The 22,446-nt window shown below is 44.9% G+C and overlaps 1 protein-coding gene across 1 annotated transcript in view; it reads left to right on the top strand.

The window, feature by feature from the left end:
* LOC137367179 (dynein axonemal heavy chain 8-like) overlaps positions 1–22,446 on the top strand; it is a 2,062,041-nt gene that overhangs the window by 226,555 nt on the left and 1,813,040 nt on the right. Inside the window, exons 10-11 of the mRNA XM_068028615.1 lie at positions 19,949–20,056; positions 20,146–20,247. Of these exons, the coding sequence (XP_067884716.1) occupies positions 19,949–20,056; positions 20,146–20,247 (210 nt within the window). The remainder of the gene's footprint in view (positions 1–19,948; positions 20,057–20,145; positions 20,248–22,446) is intronic.

Raw genomic sequence — 22,446 nt, 5'->3', positions numbered from 1 at the left:
TACAGTAAAAAGCTGCAAAGATTTGAACCCTATTCAAAGGCTCAAGGTTTGTGGAGGAGAACATCACCACCTGCAAGTTCCCGTCCAAGTCACACACCATCCTGACTTGGAACTATATTGCCGTTCGTTCACTGTCACTGGGTCAAAATCCTGGAACTCCCTTCCTCACAGCACTGTGGGTGTACCTACCTCACATGGACTGCAGCGGTTCAAGAAGGCAGCTCACCACCACCTTCTCAAGGGCAATTATGGATGGGCAATAAATGCTGGCAAAGCCAGTGATGCCCACATCCCATGAATGAATAAAAAAAAAGACCAACGGGGTCACCAGAGATTGCTTTATTCACGAAAGTGCAGTTGAATGTACTTGGAAGAGGATGTCAGCTTTGAGAAGGAGACTGGGCAATCCAACCCACTGGGACCGGTTGGGACTTTTAACTGCACGGATACCTTTTCGATGAGCACATTGTGATGTATAAATGTGGTATGGGGTTTTCGAGTGTGTTGATAAGTTATTGGGAAATATCTTTTTCTGTAATTTAGTGTATTAGTTTTAGCTAAGTACTGTTTAGTTAATGTTGATTTTTAGTTCACGTGTTCCAAAGAAAACAGCCCCAGTCTATCCAATTCTTCTCATAAAATTCTCCAAACCTGCCAACATCCTCAAATAAAAGCAAAATACTGCGGATGCTGGAAATCTGAAATAAAAGCAAGAAATGCTGGAACCACTCAGCAGGTCTGGCAGCATCTGTGGAAAGAGAAGCAGAGTTAACGTTTCGGGTCAGTGATTCTTCTTCGGAACGAGCAAATATTAGAAATGTCAAAGGTTATAAGCAAGTGAGCCAGGGGTGGGGCAAGAGATAACAAATAAGAAGGTGTAGATTGGACAAGGCCACATAGCTGACCAAGAGGTCATGGAGCAAAGGCAAACAATATGTTAATGGTGTGTTGAAAGACAAAGCATTAGTACAGATAGGGTGTTAACGAATTGAAGTTTGAACAGCAGCAAGTACAAACATGAAAAAAACCAGCGGGTAAGCAAACTGAACAAACTACAATGAAATGAAATGAACAAAAGAAAAAAATTGTAAAAAATGTAAAAAATAAAAAATAACTAAAAATAAAAGTAAAATGGGGGGCCCATCATGCTCTGAAATTATTGAACTCATAGGGTCATAGGGAGTAACAAGGTATTGGAAGGCTAAAAAGTGGACAAATCTCCAGGTCTGGACGATTTGTGTCCCAGGATGCTGTGGGAGGCGAGGGTGGAGATTGCAGGGGCTCTGACCCTGATTTTTAATTCCTCTCTGGCCACGGGGGAGGTGCCAGAGGACTGGAGAACAGCTAATGTGGTCCCACTATTTAAGAAAGGTTGTAGAGATAAGCCAGGGAACTACAGACCAGTGAGTCTCACGTCAGTGGTAGGGAAATTATTGGAGAAAATTCTGAAGGAGAGAATCTATCTCCACTTGGAGAGGCAAAATTTGATTAGGAATAGTCAGCATGGCTTTGTTAGAGGGAGGTCATGCCTAACAAATTTGATTGAATTTTTTGAGCATGTGACCAAGTGTGTAGATGAGGGTAGTGCAGTTGATGTAGTTTACATGGATTTCAGCAAAGCCTTTGACAAGGTCCCACATGGGAGATTTATCAAGAAAGCAAATGCACATGGGATACAAGGTAATTTGATAAGGTGGATTCAAAATTAGCTCAGCTGAAGGAGACAGAGAGTGATGACAGACGGCTATTTTAGTGACTGGAAGCCAGTGTCCAGTGGCGTACCACAGATATCTGTGCTGGGTCCCCTATTGTTTGTCATTTATATAAACGACATAGATGGCTATGTGGGGGATATGATCAGTAATTTCGCGGATGACACAAAGGTGGAGTGTCTTAGGTTACAGGAAGATATAGACGGGATGGTCAAATGGGCAGAAAAGTGGCAGATGGAATTTAACACTGAAAATTGTGAGGTGATACACTTTGGAAGGAGTAATGTGACACAGAAGTATTCAATGAATGGCCTGACACTGGGAAGTTCTGAGGAACAAAGGGACCTTGGCGTGTTTGTCCATAGATCTCAAGGCAGAAGGGCAGATTAATAGGGTGGTGAAAAAGGCAGATGGGAACTTGCCTTTATCAATCAAGGCATAGATTACAAAAGCAGGGAGGTCATGTTGGAGTTGTACAGAACTTTGGTAAGGCCACAGCTGGAGTACTGTGTGTGATTCTGGTTGCCACATTATAGGAAGGTTGTGATTGCATTGGAGGGGGTGCAGAGGCGATTCACCAGAATGTTGCCTGGGATGGAACATTTAAGCTATGAAGAGAGGTTCGATAGGCTCGGGTTGTTTTCGTTGGAGCAGAGAAGACTGAGGGGTGACCTGATCGAGGTGTACAAGATTATGAGGGGCATGGACAGGGTGGATAGGGAGCAGCTGTTCCCCTTAGTTGAAGGGTCAGTTACGAGGGGTCACAGGTTTAAGGTGAGGGGCGGGAGGTTTAAGGGGGATTTGAGGAAGAACTTTTTTACCCAGAGGGTGGTGACGGTCTGGAGTGCCCTGCCTGGGAGGGGTTGGTAGAGGCAGGTTGCCTCACATCCTTTAAAAAGTACCTGGATGAGCACTTGGCACGTCATAATATTCATGGCTATGGGCCAAGTGCTGGCAAATGGGATTAAGTAGACAGGTCAGGTGTTTTAATGCATCGGTGCAGACTCGATGGGCCGAAGGGCCTCTTCTGCACTGTATTATTCTGTGATTCAGTATTGTTTGTCCTCCCCAAATGTATTACCTCACGATTCTCTAAATTGAATTCCATTTGCCACTGGCCCTGTTGCTGTTGGTGTCGTTCCTAGTTTGCCTACTGATGGTGTGAATTTTTTGGAAATGACTTGGCTGGGGATAAGGTCTTGGTGTCTCCAGTGGCTTCCGGGAAGCCAGCTGAGGCTGCGGAAACTGAGGATTTGCAGGAAGACTTTCCCGGACTATTCCCGATTGTATTGTGACTCGGTCCCAGGCTCAATAGGTTAAACAAGATGAAATGGATTCAGTTGTTGCGCAGGACAATTTGAATGTTTGAGTGACTGAAACTTTTTTCAAGGATTTGGATGGGGATGTTAGTGTTAAGGCTAACAAGGCTAACAATGGTGAATTGTTCAGCAGATCTTCCTGGGTTGAGGCACAACAGGCAGACCGTGATTTGAGGAGTTTGCCTCAGACAGCATGTTCTGAGGCAGAGGCTTATAAGATCCCTGAATGTTATTATGTCAAAAATGACATTTTGATGAGGAATGGGAGACCTCCCCAGAGGCCTGCTGATGAGCATTGGGCTGTAGTCGATCAAATTGTTGTCCCTCCTTGCTAACGCAGTGAAATTTTGAGAATTGCCCATTCGATTCCAGTCGCAGATTATTTGTGTAGTTGGAAGACCCAGGCGAGGGTAATGGTGCATTTTTACTGGTCGAAGATGCATAAGAATGTGGTTGACTTTGTAAGACATGTCATACATCAGATGGTTGGGAAGCCACAGCCTTCGATTAAACCAGCTCCATTAATACTGATACCTGCATTTGATGAACGATTTAGCAGGGCTCTTGTGGATTGTGTTGGACCCTTGCTTCAGACTGCGTCGTTTCATAGGTATTTCCTGACCATCATGGATTTGTGCACTCAATTTTCAGAGGCAGTACCATTGAAGAAGATTGCAGCGAAAGTTGTGATGAGGAATTGGTCCGGTTTTTCACTAGGTGTGGGTTGCCAAAAGAAGTTCAGTCTAACCAGGGCTCAAATTTCATGTCAGGTGTATTTCAGGAGATCATTTGTAATTTAGGAGTGCTCCCTTCCGGGAGCGGAACGGAGAGGAAGGGAGCGGATCTGTAAGGAGAACGCCAAGAGCGGAGCCCATAAATCGAGCCCGAGGATCGAGGCCCAGTCTCTTACCGTCCGGGAGCGGAGCGGAGAGGAACGGAGCGGATTTGTGGAGAGAACGCCAAGAGCGGAGCCTATAAATCGAGCCCAAGGATCGAGGCCCATTCTCTTACCTTCCGGGAGCGGATCGGAGAGGAACGGAGCGGACCTATGAGGAGAACGCCAAGAGAGGAGCCTATAAATCAAGCCCGAGGATCGAGGCCCAGTCTCTTACCTTCCGGGAGCGGAGCGGACCTGTGAGGAGAAGGCCGAGAGTGGAGCCTATAAATCGAGCCCGAGGATCAAGGTCCAGTCTCTTACCTTCCGGGAGCTCTTCCAGTGCACTGGAGTTTTGAAAAAAAAGCCAACAGTGATGTCAGAGGAGAGCTGCAAGGTGATTGGTTGGTGAGTCACTGTTGTTTGTGCATTTAAATATCTTTAAAAAAAATAAGCGGAAAGTTTTTTGTTGAAAAAAAACTTCTGGTGATAAGATGAGTACTACTGAAGTGTTTTTTTTTAAGGACTTTAGATTGGAGTGGGTAGAACAAGGCCCCTAGTGTAATCAGAATTTTTTAATTAAGGGAGGAACTAATTAATCTAAGGGTAAGTCATGACCGGAGAGCTCAGCCCCGTGAAGTGCTCCTCCTGCGCTATGTGGGAAATCAGGGATGCTTCCAGTGTCCCTGATGACCATTTGTGCAGGAAGTGTATCCAGCTGCAGCTACTGCCTACCCGCATTACGGAGCTGGAGCTGCGGACGTTGTGGATAGCACGTTTAGTGAGGTGGTCACACCGCAGGTAATGGCTGCTCAGGCAGAAAAGAGATGGGTGACCACCAGACGGAATAGTAGGCGCAGGCAGGTAGTGCAGGAGTCGCCTGTGGCCAGCCCCCTCTCAAACAGATATACCGCTTTGGATACTGTTGGGGCGGATGACCTCTCAGGGGAAAGCAGCAACAGCCAAGTTCATGGCACAACGGAGGGCTCTGCTGCACAGCAGAGGAGGAAAAGGGGTGGAAGAGCTCTAGTGATAGGGGATCCTGTCGTAAGGGGTGCAGATAGGTGTTTCTGTGGCCGCAGAAGAGATTCCAGGATGGTATGTTGCCTCCCTGGTGCTCGGGTCAAGGATGTCTCGGAGCGGCTGCAGAACATTCTGAAAGGGGAGGGTGAGCAGCCAGAGGTCGTGGTCCATATTGGTACTAACAACATAGGAAGGGAGAGAGATGAGGTCCTGCAAAGTGAATATAGGGAGTTAGGCAGAAGGTTAAAAAGCAGGACCTCTAGGGTTGTAATTTCAGGAATACTCACTGTGCCACGTGTTAGTGAGGGGAGGAATAGGAGGATAAGGCGAATGAATGCATGGCTGAAGAGCTGGTGTAGGCGGGAGGGCTTCAGCTACTTGGATCATTCAGATCTCTTCTGGTGCAAGAAGGACGGGTTGCATCTAAACTGGAAGGGGACCAATATCCTTGCGGGGAGGTTTGCTAGTACTACTTGGGAGGGTTTAAACTAGTCTTGTAGGGGGGTGGGACCCAAAGTAGTTGTCTCTTCGATGAGATAGTTGAGGCAAATGTAGAGGTTAAAGCAAGCAAGTCCAGTAAGCAGGCCGGGCAGGGGCAGGACAGGGAGTGTGGAAGGTCTGATAGGGTAAATTGCATTTACTTTAATGCAAGAAGCCTTACAGGTAAGGCAGATGAACAGATGAGTGTGGATTGGTACATGGGATTGTGATATCATAGCTATTTCGGAAACATGGTTGAGGGATGGGCAGGACTGGCAGATCAATGTTATGGGGTACCGATGCTTCCGGCGTGACAGAGGTGGAGGTAAGAGAGGAGGGGGAGTTGCAGTATTGATTAGGGAGGACATCACGGCAGTACTTAGAGAGGATATCCCGGGGGGAATGTCCAGCGAGGCCATATGGGTAGAACTTAGAAATAAGAAAAGGGTGATCACTTTGATGGGATTATACTATAGGTCCCCTAATAGTCAGAGGGAAGTGGAGGAGCATAGATGTAGGGAAATCACAGATAGGTGTAGGAATTATAGGGTTGTAATAGGTGATTTTAACTTCCCTAATATTGACTGGGACTGCCTTAGTGCTGAGGGATCAGATGGGGAAGAATTTGTTCAATGTGTCCAGGAGAGTTTTCTGCAGCAGTATGTGGATGGCCCTACAAGAGAAGAGGCTACACTCGACATCCTCAGGAAATGAGGATGGGCAGGTGGCTGATGTGTCAGTGGGGGAGCACTTTGGGACCAGTGACCATAACTCGATTAGCTTCAAGATAGTTATGGAAAAGGATAGGACTGGTCCTCAGGTTGAAGTCCTAAATTGGGGGAAGGCTAATTTCGATGACATCAGACAGGAACTCTCAAAAGTCGAATAGGAGAGGCTGTTTACAGGTAAAGGGACGTCTGGCAAGTGGGAGGCTTTTAAAAGTGAGATAGGAAGTGTTCAGGGCCGGCATGTTCCTGTTGGATGGAAGTGCAAGGCTGGCAAGTTTGGGGAGTCTTGGTTGACGAGGGATATTGAGGGTTTGGTCTGGACAAAGGAGAAGGCATATGTCACGTATAGGCAACTGGGATCAAGCAAGTCCCTTGAGTATAGGGGATGTAGGACTACACTTGAGAAGGAAATTAGGAGGGCGAAAAGGGGCCATGAGATTTCCCTGGCAGATAAGATAAAGGAGAATCCTAAAAGATTCTATAAGTATATTAAGAGTAAAAGGGTAGCCAGGGAGAGAGGAAGTCCCCTTAAGGATCAGTGTGGCAATCGATGTGTGGAGCGACGGGAAATGGGCGAGGTCTTAAATGAATATCTCTCGTCCGTATTTACCATGGAGAAGGTCATGGAAGCTAGTGAGTTCAAGGGAGGGAACAGTGATATCCTGGAGCATATCAACATTACAAAGGAGGAGGTGTTGGAGGTTTTGAAGAGCATTAAGGTGGATAAATCCCCAGGCCCAGACCAGGTGTATCCTCGGATACTATGGGAAGCAAGGGAGGAGATTGCTGGGGCCCCGGCAGAGATTTTTGTATCATAGTTAGCCATGAGTGAGGTACCGGAAGACTGGAGGATAGCTAATGTTGTGCCTTTATTTAAGAAGGGCAGCAAGGATAAGCCAGGGAACTATAGGCCGATGAGCCTTACATCAGTGGTGGGAAAGTTATTGGAAGGGATTCTGAGAGACAGGATTTATATACATTTGGAAAGGCATGGTCTGATTAGAGATCGTCAGCATGGCTTTGTGCGTGGGAAATCATGACTCACGAATTTGATTGAGTTTTTGGAGGAGGTGACCAAGAGGATTGATGAGGGCAGGGCGATGGACGTTGTCTACATGGACTTTAGCAAGGCCTTTGACAAGGTCCCGCATGGTAGGCTGGTCCAGAAGGTTCGAAGACATGGGATCCAGTGTTTGCTAGCAAATTGGATACAAAATTGGCTTGATGGTAGTGGAGGGTTGTTTTTCCGATTGTAGGCCGGTAACCAGTGGTGTGCCGCAGGGATCGGTGCTGGGCCCTCTGTTGTTTGTCATATATAGTAATGAGTTGGATGTGAATGTTCGGGGGCATGATTAGTAAGTTTGCAGATGACACCAAAATTGGTGGTATAGTGGACAGTGGAGAAGGTTGTCTAAGCTTCCAACAGGATATAGATAAACTGGGAAAGTGGGCAAGGGATTGGCAAATGGAATTTGCCAATCAGACAAGTGCGAAGTGATGTATTTTGGGAAGTTAAACCAGGGCAGGACATATACAGTGAATGGCAGGGCCCTGGGGAGTGTTCTTGAGCAGAGAGACTTTGCTGTGAAAGTACATAGTTCCTGAAAGTGGCAACACAGGTAGACAGGGTGGTGAAGAAGATGTATGGCATGCTTGCCTTCATCGGCTGAGGCATTGAGTACAAGAGTTGGGACGTCATTGCCACAGTTGTACATAATGTTGGTTAGGCCGCATTTGGAGTACTGTGTGCAGTTCTGGTCGCCGCGCTACAGCAATGATGTGATTAAGCTGGAGAGGGTGCGGAAAAGATTCACAAGGAGGACTTGAGTTACAAAGAGAAATTGGGTAGGCTGGGTCTGTTTTCCCTGGAGCGAAGGAGGCTGAGAGGGGACATGATAGAGGTATATAAAATTATGAGAGGCATAGATAGGGTAGATAGCCAGATTCTGTTTCCCATGGTAGGGGTGACTAAAACTAGAGGGCATAGATTTAAGGTGAGAGGGAGGACGTTTTAAGGGGTTCATGGGGTAAATGTTTCACACAAAGAATAGTGGGTATCTGGAATGAGCTGCCTGAGGAGGTGGTGGAGGCAGGAACAGTATCAACATTTAAGAGGCATCTGGAGAGGTACTTGAGTAAGCAAGGCATAGGGGGATATGGAATTAATGCAGGCAGGTGGGATTAGTATAGATAGGCATTATGGTCGGCATGGACGAAGGGCCTGTTTCTATGCTGTACAACTCTATGACTCGAAGGTCAAGTCGTCTGCTTATCACCTGCAGTCCGAAGGGGCTTTGGAGAGGTATCACCAAAACTTAAGAAGTATGATTTGGGGCCTATTGTCTTGAGAATCCCAAGGATTGGGATAAAGCGACATTATTCTTGTTATTCTCAACTAGGGACACACCTACTGGTTTCAGTCCTTTTGAATTAGTCTCTGGGCATGAGGTTAGGTGTCCCTTGAACTCATTAAGAAGCGATTTGTCACTCAGGAGGAGGAAACTACCCTCCTGGATTATGTGTCAAAGTTCTGAGAAAGGCTCTCAAAGGCTTGTGCGGTAACCAGAGAATATCTGAAGGGTTTCTTAGCAGGTGATGAAAACCCAAGCAGATAGAACAGTTAAGGCACATAGTTTTCAACCCAGCGATAAGCTACGAGTCTTGTTGCCTTTGCCTGGCGACCCATTGAAAGTTAGGTTTAGTGTACCAAAAGAAACTCAGTGAGGTGAACTATTTAGTTAGTATCCCAGACAGACGAAAGTATCAAAGGGTGTGTCATGTGAATAAAGTGAAGAGGTACTATGACCGTGTGTATAGTTAGCCAATAGGTGTAGCACAGATGTTAGAGAATGTAGACGGTGATGCTGGTGCATGTGCGAAACCAGATGATGAGTCTGAGGCTGAGAGTTCTCAGATTGCGCCTCCTGCAGTGAAGCTGGCGAACACAGTAGTGTTGGAGGGTCCGGATGAGGTGCTACACAATCTACCTGAGCAATAGAGGAAAGAAATAGCTGACCTATTGAGGGAGCATGAGCCTGTATGTGCAGATAAGCCAGGTCGTACTTCTCTAGCTGTGCATGAAGTTGATGTTGGGAAGGCAAACCAATTAAACAAAACCCATACAGACGCAATTCCAGCAAATTGGCCAAGTCAGGGAGGAGGTTCAATACATGTTAAATAAATGATATAATTGAACCCAAAGTAGTTGGAGTTCTTCTGTTGTTTTAGAACAAAACAGATGATTCTCAAAGATTCTGCATTGATTTCCAAAAACTTAATGTAGTAACTAAAACGGACTCCTATCCAATCCCAAGGCTTGAGGATTTTATTGATAGGGTGGGGAACTTTGCCTTTGTTAGCAAGATTGATTTGCTTTCGGGATATTGCCCTTGTCCAACCAAGCCAAAGAAATTTCTGTTTTTGTGATACCAGATGGTCTGTTTCAATGTAAAGTCATGTCATTTGGTTGAAAAATGCACCGACTACATTTCAAAGATTAACCAATCAAGTAATTACCATGTTGAGTAATTGTGTTGTGTACATGATGGCCTTTTGATGCACAGCGATACTTGGAGTGATTGTGTCATGTCAATAGAAAGCTCTGTTTGACAGGCTGACCAATGCTAACCTTGTCATACCTGGTAAAAAGTGAGTTTGACAAGGCCAAGGTCACTTATTTAGGACATATCGTGAATCATGATAACATGATGCAATTATTCATTATGATGGACATTGAGAAAGTTGATTCCGAGACCAGGGTCCTGAATCTAAATAAAGGAAACTATGAAGGTATGAGGCGCGAGTTGGCTGTGAAAGATTGGGGAATGTTACTTAAAGGGTTGACAGTGGATAGGCAATGACTAGCATTTAAAGAGCGCCTGGATGAATTGCAACAATTGTTCATTCCTGTCTGGTAAAAAGGAAGGGTGGCTCAACCGTGGCTTACAAAAGAAATTCGCCCTGAGGATTGGGAGCAGTTTAGAAATCAGCAAAGGAGGACAAAGGGATTGATTAAGAAGGGGAAAATAGAGTATGAGAGTAAGCTTGCAGAGAACATAAAAACTGACTGTAAAAGCTTCTATAGATATGTGAAGAGAAAAAGATTAGTGAAGACAAATGTGGGTCCCTTACAGTAAGAAACAGGGGAATTTATAATGGGGAACAAAGACATGGCAGACCAATTAAATACATACTTTGGTTCTGTCTTCACAAAGGAGGACACAAATTACCTCCCAGAAATGTTGGGGAACATAGGGTCTAGTAAGAAGGAGGAACTGTATGAAATCAGTATGAGTAGGGAAATGGTATAAGGTAAATTGATGCGATTGAAGGCCGATAAATCCCGAGGGCCTGATAATTTACATCCCAGAGTACTTAAGGAAGTGGTCCCTGAAATAGTAGATGCATTTCTGGTCATTTTTCAAAACTCTGTAGACTCTGGAACAGTTCCAACGGATTGGAGGGTAGCTAATGTAACCCCATTATTTAAAAATGGTAGAGAGAAAACAGGGATTTACAAAAGGGAAATCATGCTTGACAAATCTACTGGATTTTTTTGAGGATGTAACTAGTAGAATAGATAAGGTAGAGTCAGTGGATGTGGTGTATTTGGACTTTCAGAAGCCTTTCGATAAGGTCCCACATAAGAGATTAGTTTGCAAAATTAAAGCACATGGGATTGGGAGTAAGGTATTACACATGGATAGAGAACTGGTTTGCAGACAGGAAACAAAGAGTAGGAATATATGGGTCTTTTTTTCTGAGTGGCAGGCTAGTGGGGTACCGCAGGGATCAGTGCTAGGATCCCAACTATTCACAATATATATTAATGATTTAGATGAGGGAATTAAATTTAATATACCCAAGTTTGCAGACGACACAAAGCTGGGTGGGAGTGTGAGCTGTGAGGAGGATGCAGAGAAGCTCCAGTATGATTTGGACAGGTTAAGTGAGTGGGCAAAGACATGGCAGATGCAGTGTAATGTGGATAAATGTGAGGTTATCCACTTTGGTGGCAAAAACAGAAAGGCAGATTATTATCTGAACGGCGATAGATTGGGAAAGGGGGAGGTTTACCGGGACCTGGATGTCCTTGTGCACCAGTCGCTGAAAGTAAGCATGCAGGTGCAGCAGGCAGTTAAGAAGGCAAATGGTATGCTGGCCTTCATAGCGAGAGGATTCGAGTACAGGAGCAGGGATGTCTTGCTGCAATGATACAAGGACTTGGTGAGACCACATCTGGAGTATTGTATGCATTTTTGGTCTCCTTAGCTGAGGAAGGATGTTCTTGTTGTGGAGAGAGCGCAGTGAAGGTTCACCAGACTGATTCCTGGGATGGCAGGACTGACGTATGAAGAAAGATTGGGTTGATTAGGCTTGTATTCACTCGAATTTAGAAGAATGAGAGGGGATCTCATGGAAACCTACAAAATTCTTCCAGGTCTGGATAGACTAGATGCAGGAAGGATGTTCCCGATGGCAGGGGAGTCCAGGACCAGGGGTCACAGTCTAAGGATAAGGGGTAAGCCATTTAGGACTGAGATGAGGAGGGACATCTTCAGCCAGAGAGTGGTGAACCTGTGGAATTTTTTACCACGGAAAGCAGTTGAGGCCAGATCATTAAATATATTTAAGAAAGAGTTATATATAGTTCTTAGGGCTAAAGGGATCAAGAGATATCGGGAGAAAGTGGGAACAGGGTACTGAGTTTGGATGATCAGCCATGATCGTATTGAATGGTGGTGCAGGCTCAAAGGGCCAAATGACCTACTCCTGCTCCTATTTTCTATGTTTCGGTCAACGTCAGGTGCTCCTCTGAGAGGAGATAATAAACTTTCCTGTACCCAAGACAAAGAAGAAGGTATGTGTGGGTTCTACAAGATATTTGTCCTTAATTTCAGCACAGTCGTCAATCCATTGACAAATTTGTTTAAAAAAAAGCGTGAAGCTCGAATGGTCAGAGACATGCCAAATGGCATTTGAGAAGTAGAAGGTCATTTTGATAAAGGAGCCCTCTTGCAGCTCTAAACTTTAGTATGTCATTCAAGGTGGCTGTCGACACTAGTGAAGTAGGGGTAGATGCTGGTATGGAACAGCCCATTGACGTTTTGTCTAGGAAGCTGAAAAAGCATCGAAGAAAGTGATTGAATATTGAGAAAGAGGGTTTAAGTCTTGTACTGACTCTTCAACAGTTTGAGGTATATGTAACCAATATTGGGGGAAGTACTAATTTATACAGACCACAAGCCACTTGTTCATTTTTAAAAATTAGCCGCACATACACGTACATACACCGGCAAAAGAAAAAATAGACTTTTTCTCTGCAGAGATACTTTTACAATAAAAAGACAAAAAATAATACTTTGGCCAAATACTTGTTAATTCTTGAAGGAAAAGGAGATGATTTGGAATGATTATCAGTTGTCCCTTTATTCTGACGTCCCAAATCTGCATAGACAGTTGTCACTGGGATCTTTCCGGAGCAGTTCTTTTTAGGCAGTGTCGGGAGAAATGGTAGCACAGTGGTAATGTCAGTGAACCTGTAATCTTAAGACCTAGGCGAATATCCTGGAAAGATGGGTTCAAATCCCACCATGGCAGCTAGTGGGATTTAAATTCAATTGATTTATTTTACCCGGCAATGTGGAACATTGCCCAGGTATGTCCTGTTCACAAAAAGCTGGGCAAGTCCAACCCAGCCAATTACTACTCTCAATCATCAGTAAAGTGATGGAAGGTGTCATCAACAGTGCCATAAAGTAGCACTTGCTTAGCAATAACCTGCTCAATGACGCTCAGTTTGGGTTCCGCCAGGGCCACTCAGCTCCTGACCTCATTACAGCCTTGGTTCAAACATGGACAAAAGAGCTGAACTCAAGAGATGAGGTGAGAGTGATTGCACTTGACATCAAGGCAGCATTTGACCGAGTATGGCATCAAGAAGCCCTTGCAAAACTGAAGTAATTGGGAATCGGGGAATCTCTCCGCTGGTTGGTGTCATACCTAGCACAAAGGAAGATGGTTGCTGTTGTTGGAGATCAATCATCTGACCTCCAGCACATCACTGCAGGACTTCCTCAGGGTAACGTCCTAGGCCCAGTCATCTTCAGCTGCTTCATCAATGACCTTCCTTCAATCTTAAGGTCAGAAGTGGGGATGTTCGCTGATGATTGCACAATGTTCAGCAGAATTCGCAACTCCTCAGATACTGAAGCAGTCTGTGTAGAAATGCAGCAAGACCTGGACAATATCCAGGCTTGGGCTGATGAGTGGCAAGTAACATTCGTGCCACACAAGTGCCAGGCAATGACCATCTCCAACAAGAGAGAATCTAACCACCTCCCCTTGACATTCAATGGTATTACAATCGCTGAATCCCCCACTATCAACATCCTAGGGGCTACCATTGACCAGTAACTGAATTGGAGTAGCCATATAAATACTGTGGCTACAAGAGCAGGTCAGAGGTTAGGAATCCTGTGGCAAGTAACGCACCTCCTGACTTCACAAAGCCTGTCCACCATCTACAAGGCACAAGTCAGGAGTGTGATGGATTACTCTCCACTTGCCTGGATGGGTGCAGCTCGTCTTGCACTCAAGAAGATCGACACCATCCAGGACAAAGCAGCCTGCTTGATTGACACCCCGTCTACAAACATTCACTCCCTCCACCACCAACGCACAGTGGCAGCAGTGTGTACCATCTACAAGATGCACTGCAGCAATGCACCAAGGCTGCTTAGACAACACCTTCCAAACCCACGACCTCTACCAACTAGAAGGACAAGGACAGTAAATGCATGGGAACACCACCACCTGCAAGTTCCCCTCCAGGTCACACACCATCCTAACTTGGAACTATATCACTGTTCCTTCACTGTCGCTGGGTCAAAATCCTGGAACTCCCTTCCTAACAGCACTGTGGGTGTACCTACCTCTCATGGACTGCAGCGGTTCAAGAAGGCAGATCACCACCACCTTCTCATGGGTAATTAGGGATGGGCAATAAATGCCGGCTTAGCCGGCGACGCTCTCATCCCATGAATTAATTTTTAAAAAATGATTAATCTGGCAGGCTTTCCAGGAGAAATGCAGCATCAGGGATTTCAGCTATCACAATGGATTTGCAAGGTTTCTCAGAGACGTGGAGAAAAAATGAACTGATGTCTTCTCTCTTAGTCGCTGACTTGCAAATGAGTCAAAATAGTATTCAAAATGAAACCAACTCGTGACTACCATAAATCTTGACTTGTCACTTCTTTGTAAATGACTCCCACAGTCATTAGGCACCTGCTGTTTACTTAGCTGAAGACATGTAACTTCCAGTAAGTGTTTTTAAACAAAGTCCTTCCAGTGACTTTTCTTGAAAAAACAATGTCCAGCATCGAATCTATCTCCACAATCTTCTACCACGAGTCCTCAAAAAATATTTCAATATATATGCACATTCATAACAACTGTGATTTTTCTGTTAATTCGCATTTAATTTATGCTGATTTTGCTTTGATTGTTAAAAGTAAAAGGTATAACAGTAAAATATTGTCCATTTTTTTAAATTGGGTTCATTCGGTAAATTTGGTTCTTTTAGTTTGATGATTTGCATGGGGATCATAACAATTGATATCTTTATGATCTGTTTGACCTACTGCCACTTTGTACTTGGCTCAGGTAATCCAGAGATGATTATCTTTGTTGTTATGCTTTTTAATTTGTTCCCTAGCTGCTCAAACTTCCTCAGCAGAACCTCTTTCCTATTTCTACTAATTTTGTTGGTTCCTACATCGACCATGACAAGTGGATCCTCCTCCCACCCTGCTCCAGTTTCCAAGCCAGTGGATATTTCCAGGCTGGAGTCGACAACATTGGCAGTACCTCACAATTCACTGTGCATTACTGCATCAGGAAGGTCACAGAGGCCCTGTACACAAGGAGAGGTGACTTAATTGTCTTACCGTTAAGCAGAGAGAAGCAGGAGGATCAAGCATGTTGGTTTGCCAGGGTAGTGAGCTGCCCAGTGGTGCAAATGGTCATCGATTGCACACATGCACACACGTAGCTCTGCAGGTGCCACATATCCATGGAGAGATGTACTGAAACTACAAATGGCTCCACACTGTTAATCTGCAGTTGGTGTGCGACCATGCGCAGAGCATCATGTTGTTCATGTGTGCTACCTTGGCAGGAGCCATGATGCTTTTATCCTGCATCATTCAGCTGTTCCCAGAAATAAAGTGAACCAGAGGGTGGCTGCTTGGTGGCAGGTATACCTCTCTCCACGTGGCCAATGATTCTTCCTCACCACACAATCACATGTGGACAGCACTAATACAAAAGCCATATAGCAGCCAGGAACATGGCGGAACAAATCATCAAAAACAAAACAGTTCCGCTGCTTGGACTGCCGGGAAGTTGTCTGCTGTGTTCTAATACAACCTCGCATTCCTGAGGACACAATCATTTCTACTAGGCCTTCGACAAGCACATTGGGAGGAGGAAGAGAGGAGACAGCTGGGGCATCATTGCTCTGGATGGGCTGTCTGAGAGGGCCATCAGACTCTGGTTCCCCTGAAAAGATCTCCATGTCACTGTTGCTCGACAATTCCCCACCTTTCCATCCCTCTGCTAGAGACCAATAAGATGTATTCTTGGCTGAAATCCTAAAATAAAAGACATCACAAAAAAAATTCATCCATAAAACCTATATCCAACCACATTTAAAATAATACATATAAAACTGAACTGTTCACCCTTGTGCTTCCCTGTAGTGCTTGTCTTGTGGGTGCTTTTGCCTGGTCTCTTGCTCCTAGGCAGTGCTACCCAAGTGGCAGCAGCATTGCTGGTGGAAAGATGCTGATTTTCAGTGGGGGAGACTGCAGATGGCCTTGCAGGATGATCCCGAGCAGCTATGGACCTTGAGGGCCTTGTTTCAGCCTGCACCACCTTGCCATGGGCGACAATAGTTTGGGCTTACTGGCTGATAGAGAACTCCAGGGGAACTGACAGAATGGCAGTGAGGGGAGCAGGAACACGCTCATCCTGACGGAGTTTAAGAGGCTTATGCTCCACCATGTCAGCCATGGCTCACGTGTCAGTTTCCTTGATCAATTGTCCTCAATTGTCCCCACTGGCTCTCACATTGTTGACTCTAGTGAGTTCTACACAGCTCGGGAATGTGGTGCACTGGCTGTTAAAACCAGAATCCTGAGTTAAAGCCACAATGCTTATTTGCATAATTAAATGACTGGTTGACGCGGCTTTCCCAAGCGTGGTCCTTTAAGACCTACAAGTGAGTGGGATCATGCTGGGTTTCCGACCCGCTGGCATTTTTTGGGATTTAATCTTCTGCTTGCACCCGAACTCAACTAACACCCCCAAGCCTCCCACCAGCTCCTGGCAGTTAAAGTTCTGCTGACAGAGCACAAAAGCAAGGAAGATATGCTCAGCCTTTTTAAAACACTGCTTCGGCACCAGCTGAAGTGTTGGGGTGAATTTTACAGGCCCCCCCGATGTCGGGGGTCGTGGCGGGAGGGCCTGGAAAATGGCTCCTGGAGAGGCCCGCCACGGGCCTCGACGCCGGGAAGGCCAGGAGCCAAACTTACATAGTCAAAAACTGATAATCAATGAATTAAATAGTGATCCGCTCCTGCTGCCCGTTCTGGTACCATATTCGTGTCAGCGGCCAGCACTCTCTCACCTTCGGATCTCCATTTGGTCACTGGTTGGGAGGGGACAGCAGATGAGTATTTCCTTGTGGGAATTGGGGGAGCGGGCCCAAACTAATGTTATTGATGGAGGGGTTGGGAAGGGGTAAAGTTAAAAGTTTGTAAACTTTGGGGGAAAGTCAAGTACACAAGTATCTTGTGTGGGGAGAGGGCAAGGAATGAGTGTATGGTTATTGCGGGGGGTGGGAGAGGGGCTGGAAACATAAATGTAATTTTTTTTCAATAAAATGTAATGAATTAACCTGCTTAAACTTTAAATTGACATGTAAGGGCTGGAAGACCTTTAAAAATGACGTGGTGCCTGACGCCATTGCCGGGGACACACTGCCCGCCCCTCCGCATCATTGTGCAGGCTGCCATCTTGCAAAATGCAGCCCAGTGTGTCCAATTATGGGCTTAAAGGAGGAAAGTGAGTTGGAGAGGCAGAGAGGTGTAGAGAGGGTATTCTGTAGCTTGGGGCCTAGGCAACTGAAGGTGCGGACACCGATGGTGGAGCGATTAAGATCAGGGATGCACAAGAAGCAAGAATTAGAGGAGCGTATATATCTTGTCGGGTTGTGGGACTGGAGGAGATTACAGAGATAGGGAGGGGTAATGCCATGGAAGGATTTGAAAACAAGGATGAGAATTTTAAAATCAAGACTTTCTTGTCCGGGAGCCAGTGCAGGTCAATGAGCGCTGGGGTGATAGGGGAACAGGACTTGGTGTGAGTTCAGACACAGGCAGCAGAGTTTGGGATGACCTCAAGTTTACAGAGCATAGAATAGAGCAAAGCTGGGAGACCAGCCAGAAATGTGTTGGAATAGTCAAGTCTAAAGGTAGCAAAGGCTTGAATGAGGGTTTCAGCAGCAGATGGACTGAGATAATTGAAACAGAAACAATTGAACCTGTTCCGAAGAAGGGTCACTGACCCGAAACGTTAACTCTGCTTCTCTTTCCACAGATGCTGCCAGACCTGCTGAGTGATTCCAGCATTTCTTGTTTTTGTTTCAGATTTCCAGCATCCGCAGTATTTTGCTTTTATTTTAGTGAGATAATTGAAGTTGGGCGATGTTACAGAGGTGGAAATAGGCAGTTTTAGTGATGGCACAAATATGAGGTCGGAAGCTCATCGCAGGGTCAAATATGACACCAAAGTTGTGAACAGACTGGCTTAATCTCAGACTGTTGCAAGTGAGAGGGATAGAGGGATAGAGACTGAAAACAATGACTTCAATCTTCCCAATATTTAATTGGAAAAAATTTCTGCTGATTCAGTACTGGATGTCAGATAAGCACTCTGATAATTTAGCAACAGTGGAGGAGTCAAGAGAAGTGGTGGTGAGATCAAGCTGAGTGTCATTGACATATATGTGAAAACTAATGCTCTGCTTTCGGGTGATGTTGCCAAGGGGCAGCATGTGAAAGAGAAATAGGAGGGGCCCAAGCATAGAACATTGGGGGGGCAGGAAGAGAAGCCATTGCAGGCTATTCTCTGGCTCTGATTAGACAGATAAGAGTGGAACCAGGTGAGAGCTGTCCCACGTAGCTGGACAACAGTGGAGAGGTGTTGGTGGAAGATGGTGTGGCCAGCTATGTCAAAGGCAGACAGGTTGAGAGGATGAGGAGGAAATGTCCACTTTTGTCATTTGTGAATTTGATGAGAGCTGTTTTGGTACTGTGACGAGGTGGAACCCTGATTGGGGGGATTCAGACATGGAGTTCTGGGAAAGATAGGAATGGATTTGGAAGGTGACAACACGTTCAAGGTCTTTGAAGTAGAAAGGGTGGTTGGAGATGCGTTGGTAGTTTGCAAGGATGATGGGGTCAGGAGTTGTTTTTTAAGGAGAATGTTGATGATGGCAGATTTAAAGGCGAGGAACAACACCTGAAGAGAGTTCCGAAGAAGGGTCACTGACCTGAAACGTTAACTCTGCTTCTCTTTCCACAGATGCTGCCAGACCTGCTGAGTGGTTCCAGCATTTCTTGTTTTTATTTCAGATTTCCAGCTTCCGCAGTATTTTGCTTTTATACCTGAAGAGAGGGAACTGTTTATAATATTGACTAACATAGGGATCAGGAGGAGAAGTTAGGTGATCAGCACTTCAGAGTCAGAGGGCTGGATTTTACCGGGCCCCGGATGTTGGACTCCGTGGTGGCGTCGGGGGTGGGGGTGGGGGGTTCTACAGAAAGCCAGAAGATGGTTCAGGCAGAGGCCCACCACGGAGCCCAACGCCAGGAGGGTCCGGCCCAATTCTCCTGGTGGCGGTGAGACTCCTTGGTGGACCCCTGCCATTGGGCAATGGGATCTGCATTTAAATATTTAAATGAATAAAATGAATAGATTTAATTAAACGTACCTTGAATCTTCTGGGCCCGCTGCGATCTTCAGTGCCGTGGTCAGCACTCCCACGCCTTCGCTTCCCCATCTAGAGAAAGCAGGCATGACGGTGATGGTGGGTGGGAATGAGGTCAAATAAACGTAATGAGTGGAGGAGATGGTGGCAAGGGGTGAACTTTAAGCTTTGTACAGTCTGGGGGGAGGGGAAGGTCAGATTTCAAAGGTAAGTGTTTTGGGGGAGAGGGCAAATAGTTAATGTAATTGTTATTGTCGGTGGGAAAGGGGCGTTATAATTTTATTTGGTAGATTTTGGGGGGACTACTACTTTAAAAATTCAAATTGACCTTTAAAATGGCACTTGCGCATAGGCAACTGATGCCATTCTGGTGTCAGACAGCCCACCCCCTCCATGTGATTGGGTGGTGGGGTGGGCCAACTTGGCTATTTAAATGAGCTGCCGCGCGCGACCCACAACTGTGGGCCACCATCGGCGGCGGCCTCTTAAAACCCCAGCCATCGACTCCATCTTTTCATGGGGTGAGTGACATACCAGCCGCTGGCTGCCGCACATGCATCCTGCTCTCCAGTCCTCCTGGCGCACCACTTGCCTCCACGTGCACCAGGCACTGCCCACTAAATCAACCCACCAACAGACATGCCCTTTAAACTGACCAATCAAAACAGTCCAGAAGGACAAAATCTGCATATTACAATTATAGATATTTTTGACTCCGAGTATCTCAATTAGTTATGAAATATTTCAATTTTCAGGTGACTATGACAAAAGGTGTTCCAAATTTGATAAATGCCATTCAAATGATCCACAATGTGTCAAGATACTACAACACCTCACAGCAGATGACCTCTCTATTTATTAAGGTAGGTATCTTGATCTTCTTTCTGAATTTAATCTCCGAATCCATCTGCATTTTGATAATTCTGCTGTGATTGTACGTTATTGACTTTAGGTCACAAACCAAATGGTTACAGCCTGTAAGGAATATATCACTGAGGATGGTAGCACTCGTGTGTGGGACCAGGATTCTGAAGTTATTATTAGAAAAGTGAAGGTAAAACTTACTATACTATTAATTCTAATTCATATTTTTAACAACTACACGAATTGCCCACTCTGGTGAAATAGTACAAAATAAATACACAATGGACTGTGCCCTCTGTTATTTTTCTCCTGTTAACAGCAGGAGAGCTATATTATCTCCTGCACAAGATTTTATAGTTTATAGTCATAGAAAGGAATATAGGATTCTGGAATGAAAGCACAAAATGTTGCAAGTGTACAGCACTTCCACCTTTAAACAGAATGGCAAACTAATGTTTCTGGTGCAGACTACGGTAAAGTGTTTGCTCTATAAGTCAGTACACTTGGACAAACTCAACTGGAAGATTGGGTAGTGATCTCTAGGCAGACTAAAAAAAGAAAGAATTGCATTTATACAGTGTCTTTCACAATCCCAGTACATCCCAACGTGCTTTACAGCCAATGAAATACATTTTTGAAGTGTGCTCACTGTTGCTATGCAGGGAATGCAGCAGCCAATTTACATGCAACAAGCTCCCACAAACAGCAATACAATAATGACCCAGGTAATATGTTTTTTGAGTTCTGAAGAAGGGTCACTGACCTGAAATGTTAACTCTGCTTCTGGCTCCACAGGTGCTGCCAGACCTGCTGAGTATTTCCAGCATTTCTTGTTTTTATTTCAGATTTCCAGCATCTGCAGTATTTTGCTTTTATAATATGTTTTTTGTGATGATTAAGAGATTAGTATTGACCAAGACACTGGGATAACTTTACTGCTTTTCTTCAAAATAGTGACATGGGATGTTTTACATCCACCTGGTAAGAAAGATGGGACCTCGGTTTAACATTTAATTTGAAAGACAGCACCTGCAACAGAGCAGCATTCCCTCAGCACAGCACTGGAGCATCAGATAGATGCCACAGATGCAGTTTTAATGCAGCCAAATATGAAAGAATACCTTTTCAGGGAAGAAACAGAAACAAGTACTCCTTAAATAGTTAGATTTTAATTGGAAAACTGGAGTATATGTATATATTTTGCACTGCTTATTGTTCATGGGATATGCAGCACTGCAGCATTTATGTCCATTTTCATCTTATCAGTAACCATCCCAAATTGCAGAAATTGGGTAATTTTAATCATGGGGTGGACTCGTTTGCCTGAAATTTCAACAACAGCAACTTAAATTCATATGGTACCTTTAATGTAATAAAATGTTCCAAGGCTCTTCACAGAAGTATTATAAAGCAAAATTAGACAATAGTAGACAATAGACGTTAATAAAATTAGACAACAGTATAACAAAAATGGCTGTCTACATCATTATCAGAATCTTGAAGGGACATGCTGCCTTCCTGAGAGAGACAAAGACCCAGAGACACAGATTAAGCTGAAGAAAAAGGCCAAAAGAATATTATCTACTCTGAGGGAGCAGATTTACATTTGAAAAACAGTAATCGATTATGGCACGATAGATTAGATTGCTCAGTGTTGATGCTTTGCAGCAGATGCAAATCTTGCCAAGCCTTTAAGTGGAGCTTTTAGGGGTTATCAAGTACAATACTCAGGTTTTTACAATATAATAGAAAGATGGTGACTTAGAGTAATGTGGGCCCCTTAAAGACAGTAGGAGGTAATGCTATGATTGAAAAACAGGAAATGGAAGACTTCCTAAGGACTTACTTTACAGCAGTCTTCGAAGTAGAGGATGAGGATCGAGTACCAGAGATGATAATATAAACTAAAAAATAAATCATAGACAAATTAATGAGACTAAAGACAGAAAAATCTCCTGGACCTGATTGGTTCGACCCCAGGGTAGGATAAAAAGTAAACTGGATGCCTCAATGCAGACATTTGTGCTTGGTGTTGCCCCATACATGGGTCTACCACCTGGCCTCACATTTCATGGGCCTTTTTAATTCTTGCTGAACTTCCAGTTTGGAACTTCACTCACCTTTTCAGACCACAGTAGGTCATTACATCACTTCCTGCACTGGGCATCAAGGTTCCTGCAATTACCCCTTGGCTACATACGATGTCTGCCATCTCCAGCAACACCTTCTTGATGAAGCTTGTTGGCCTCCTCCTCCTGTCTGATGGAAATAAAGAACAAAGAACAGTACAGCACAGGAACAGGCCATTCGGCCCTCCAAGCCTGCGCCGATCTTGATGCCTGCCTAAACTAAAACCTTCTGCATTTCCGGGGACCATATCCCTCTATTC

This window comes from Heterodontus francisci, chromosome 3 (genome assembly GCF_036365525.1).
Source record: "Heterodontus francisci isolate sHetFra1 chromosome 3, sHetFra1.hap1, whole genome shotgun sequence".
Lineage (NCBI taxonomy): Eukaryota > Metazoa > Chordata > Chondrichthyes > Heterodontiformes > Heterodontidae > Heterodontus > Heterodontus francisci.
Note: the sequence above shows the minus strand (reverse complement) of the source record. Positions and strands in the feature narration are given on the sequence as shown.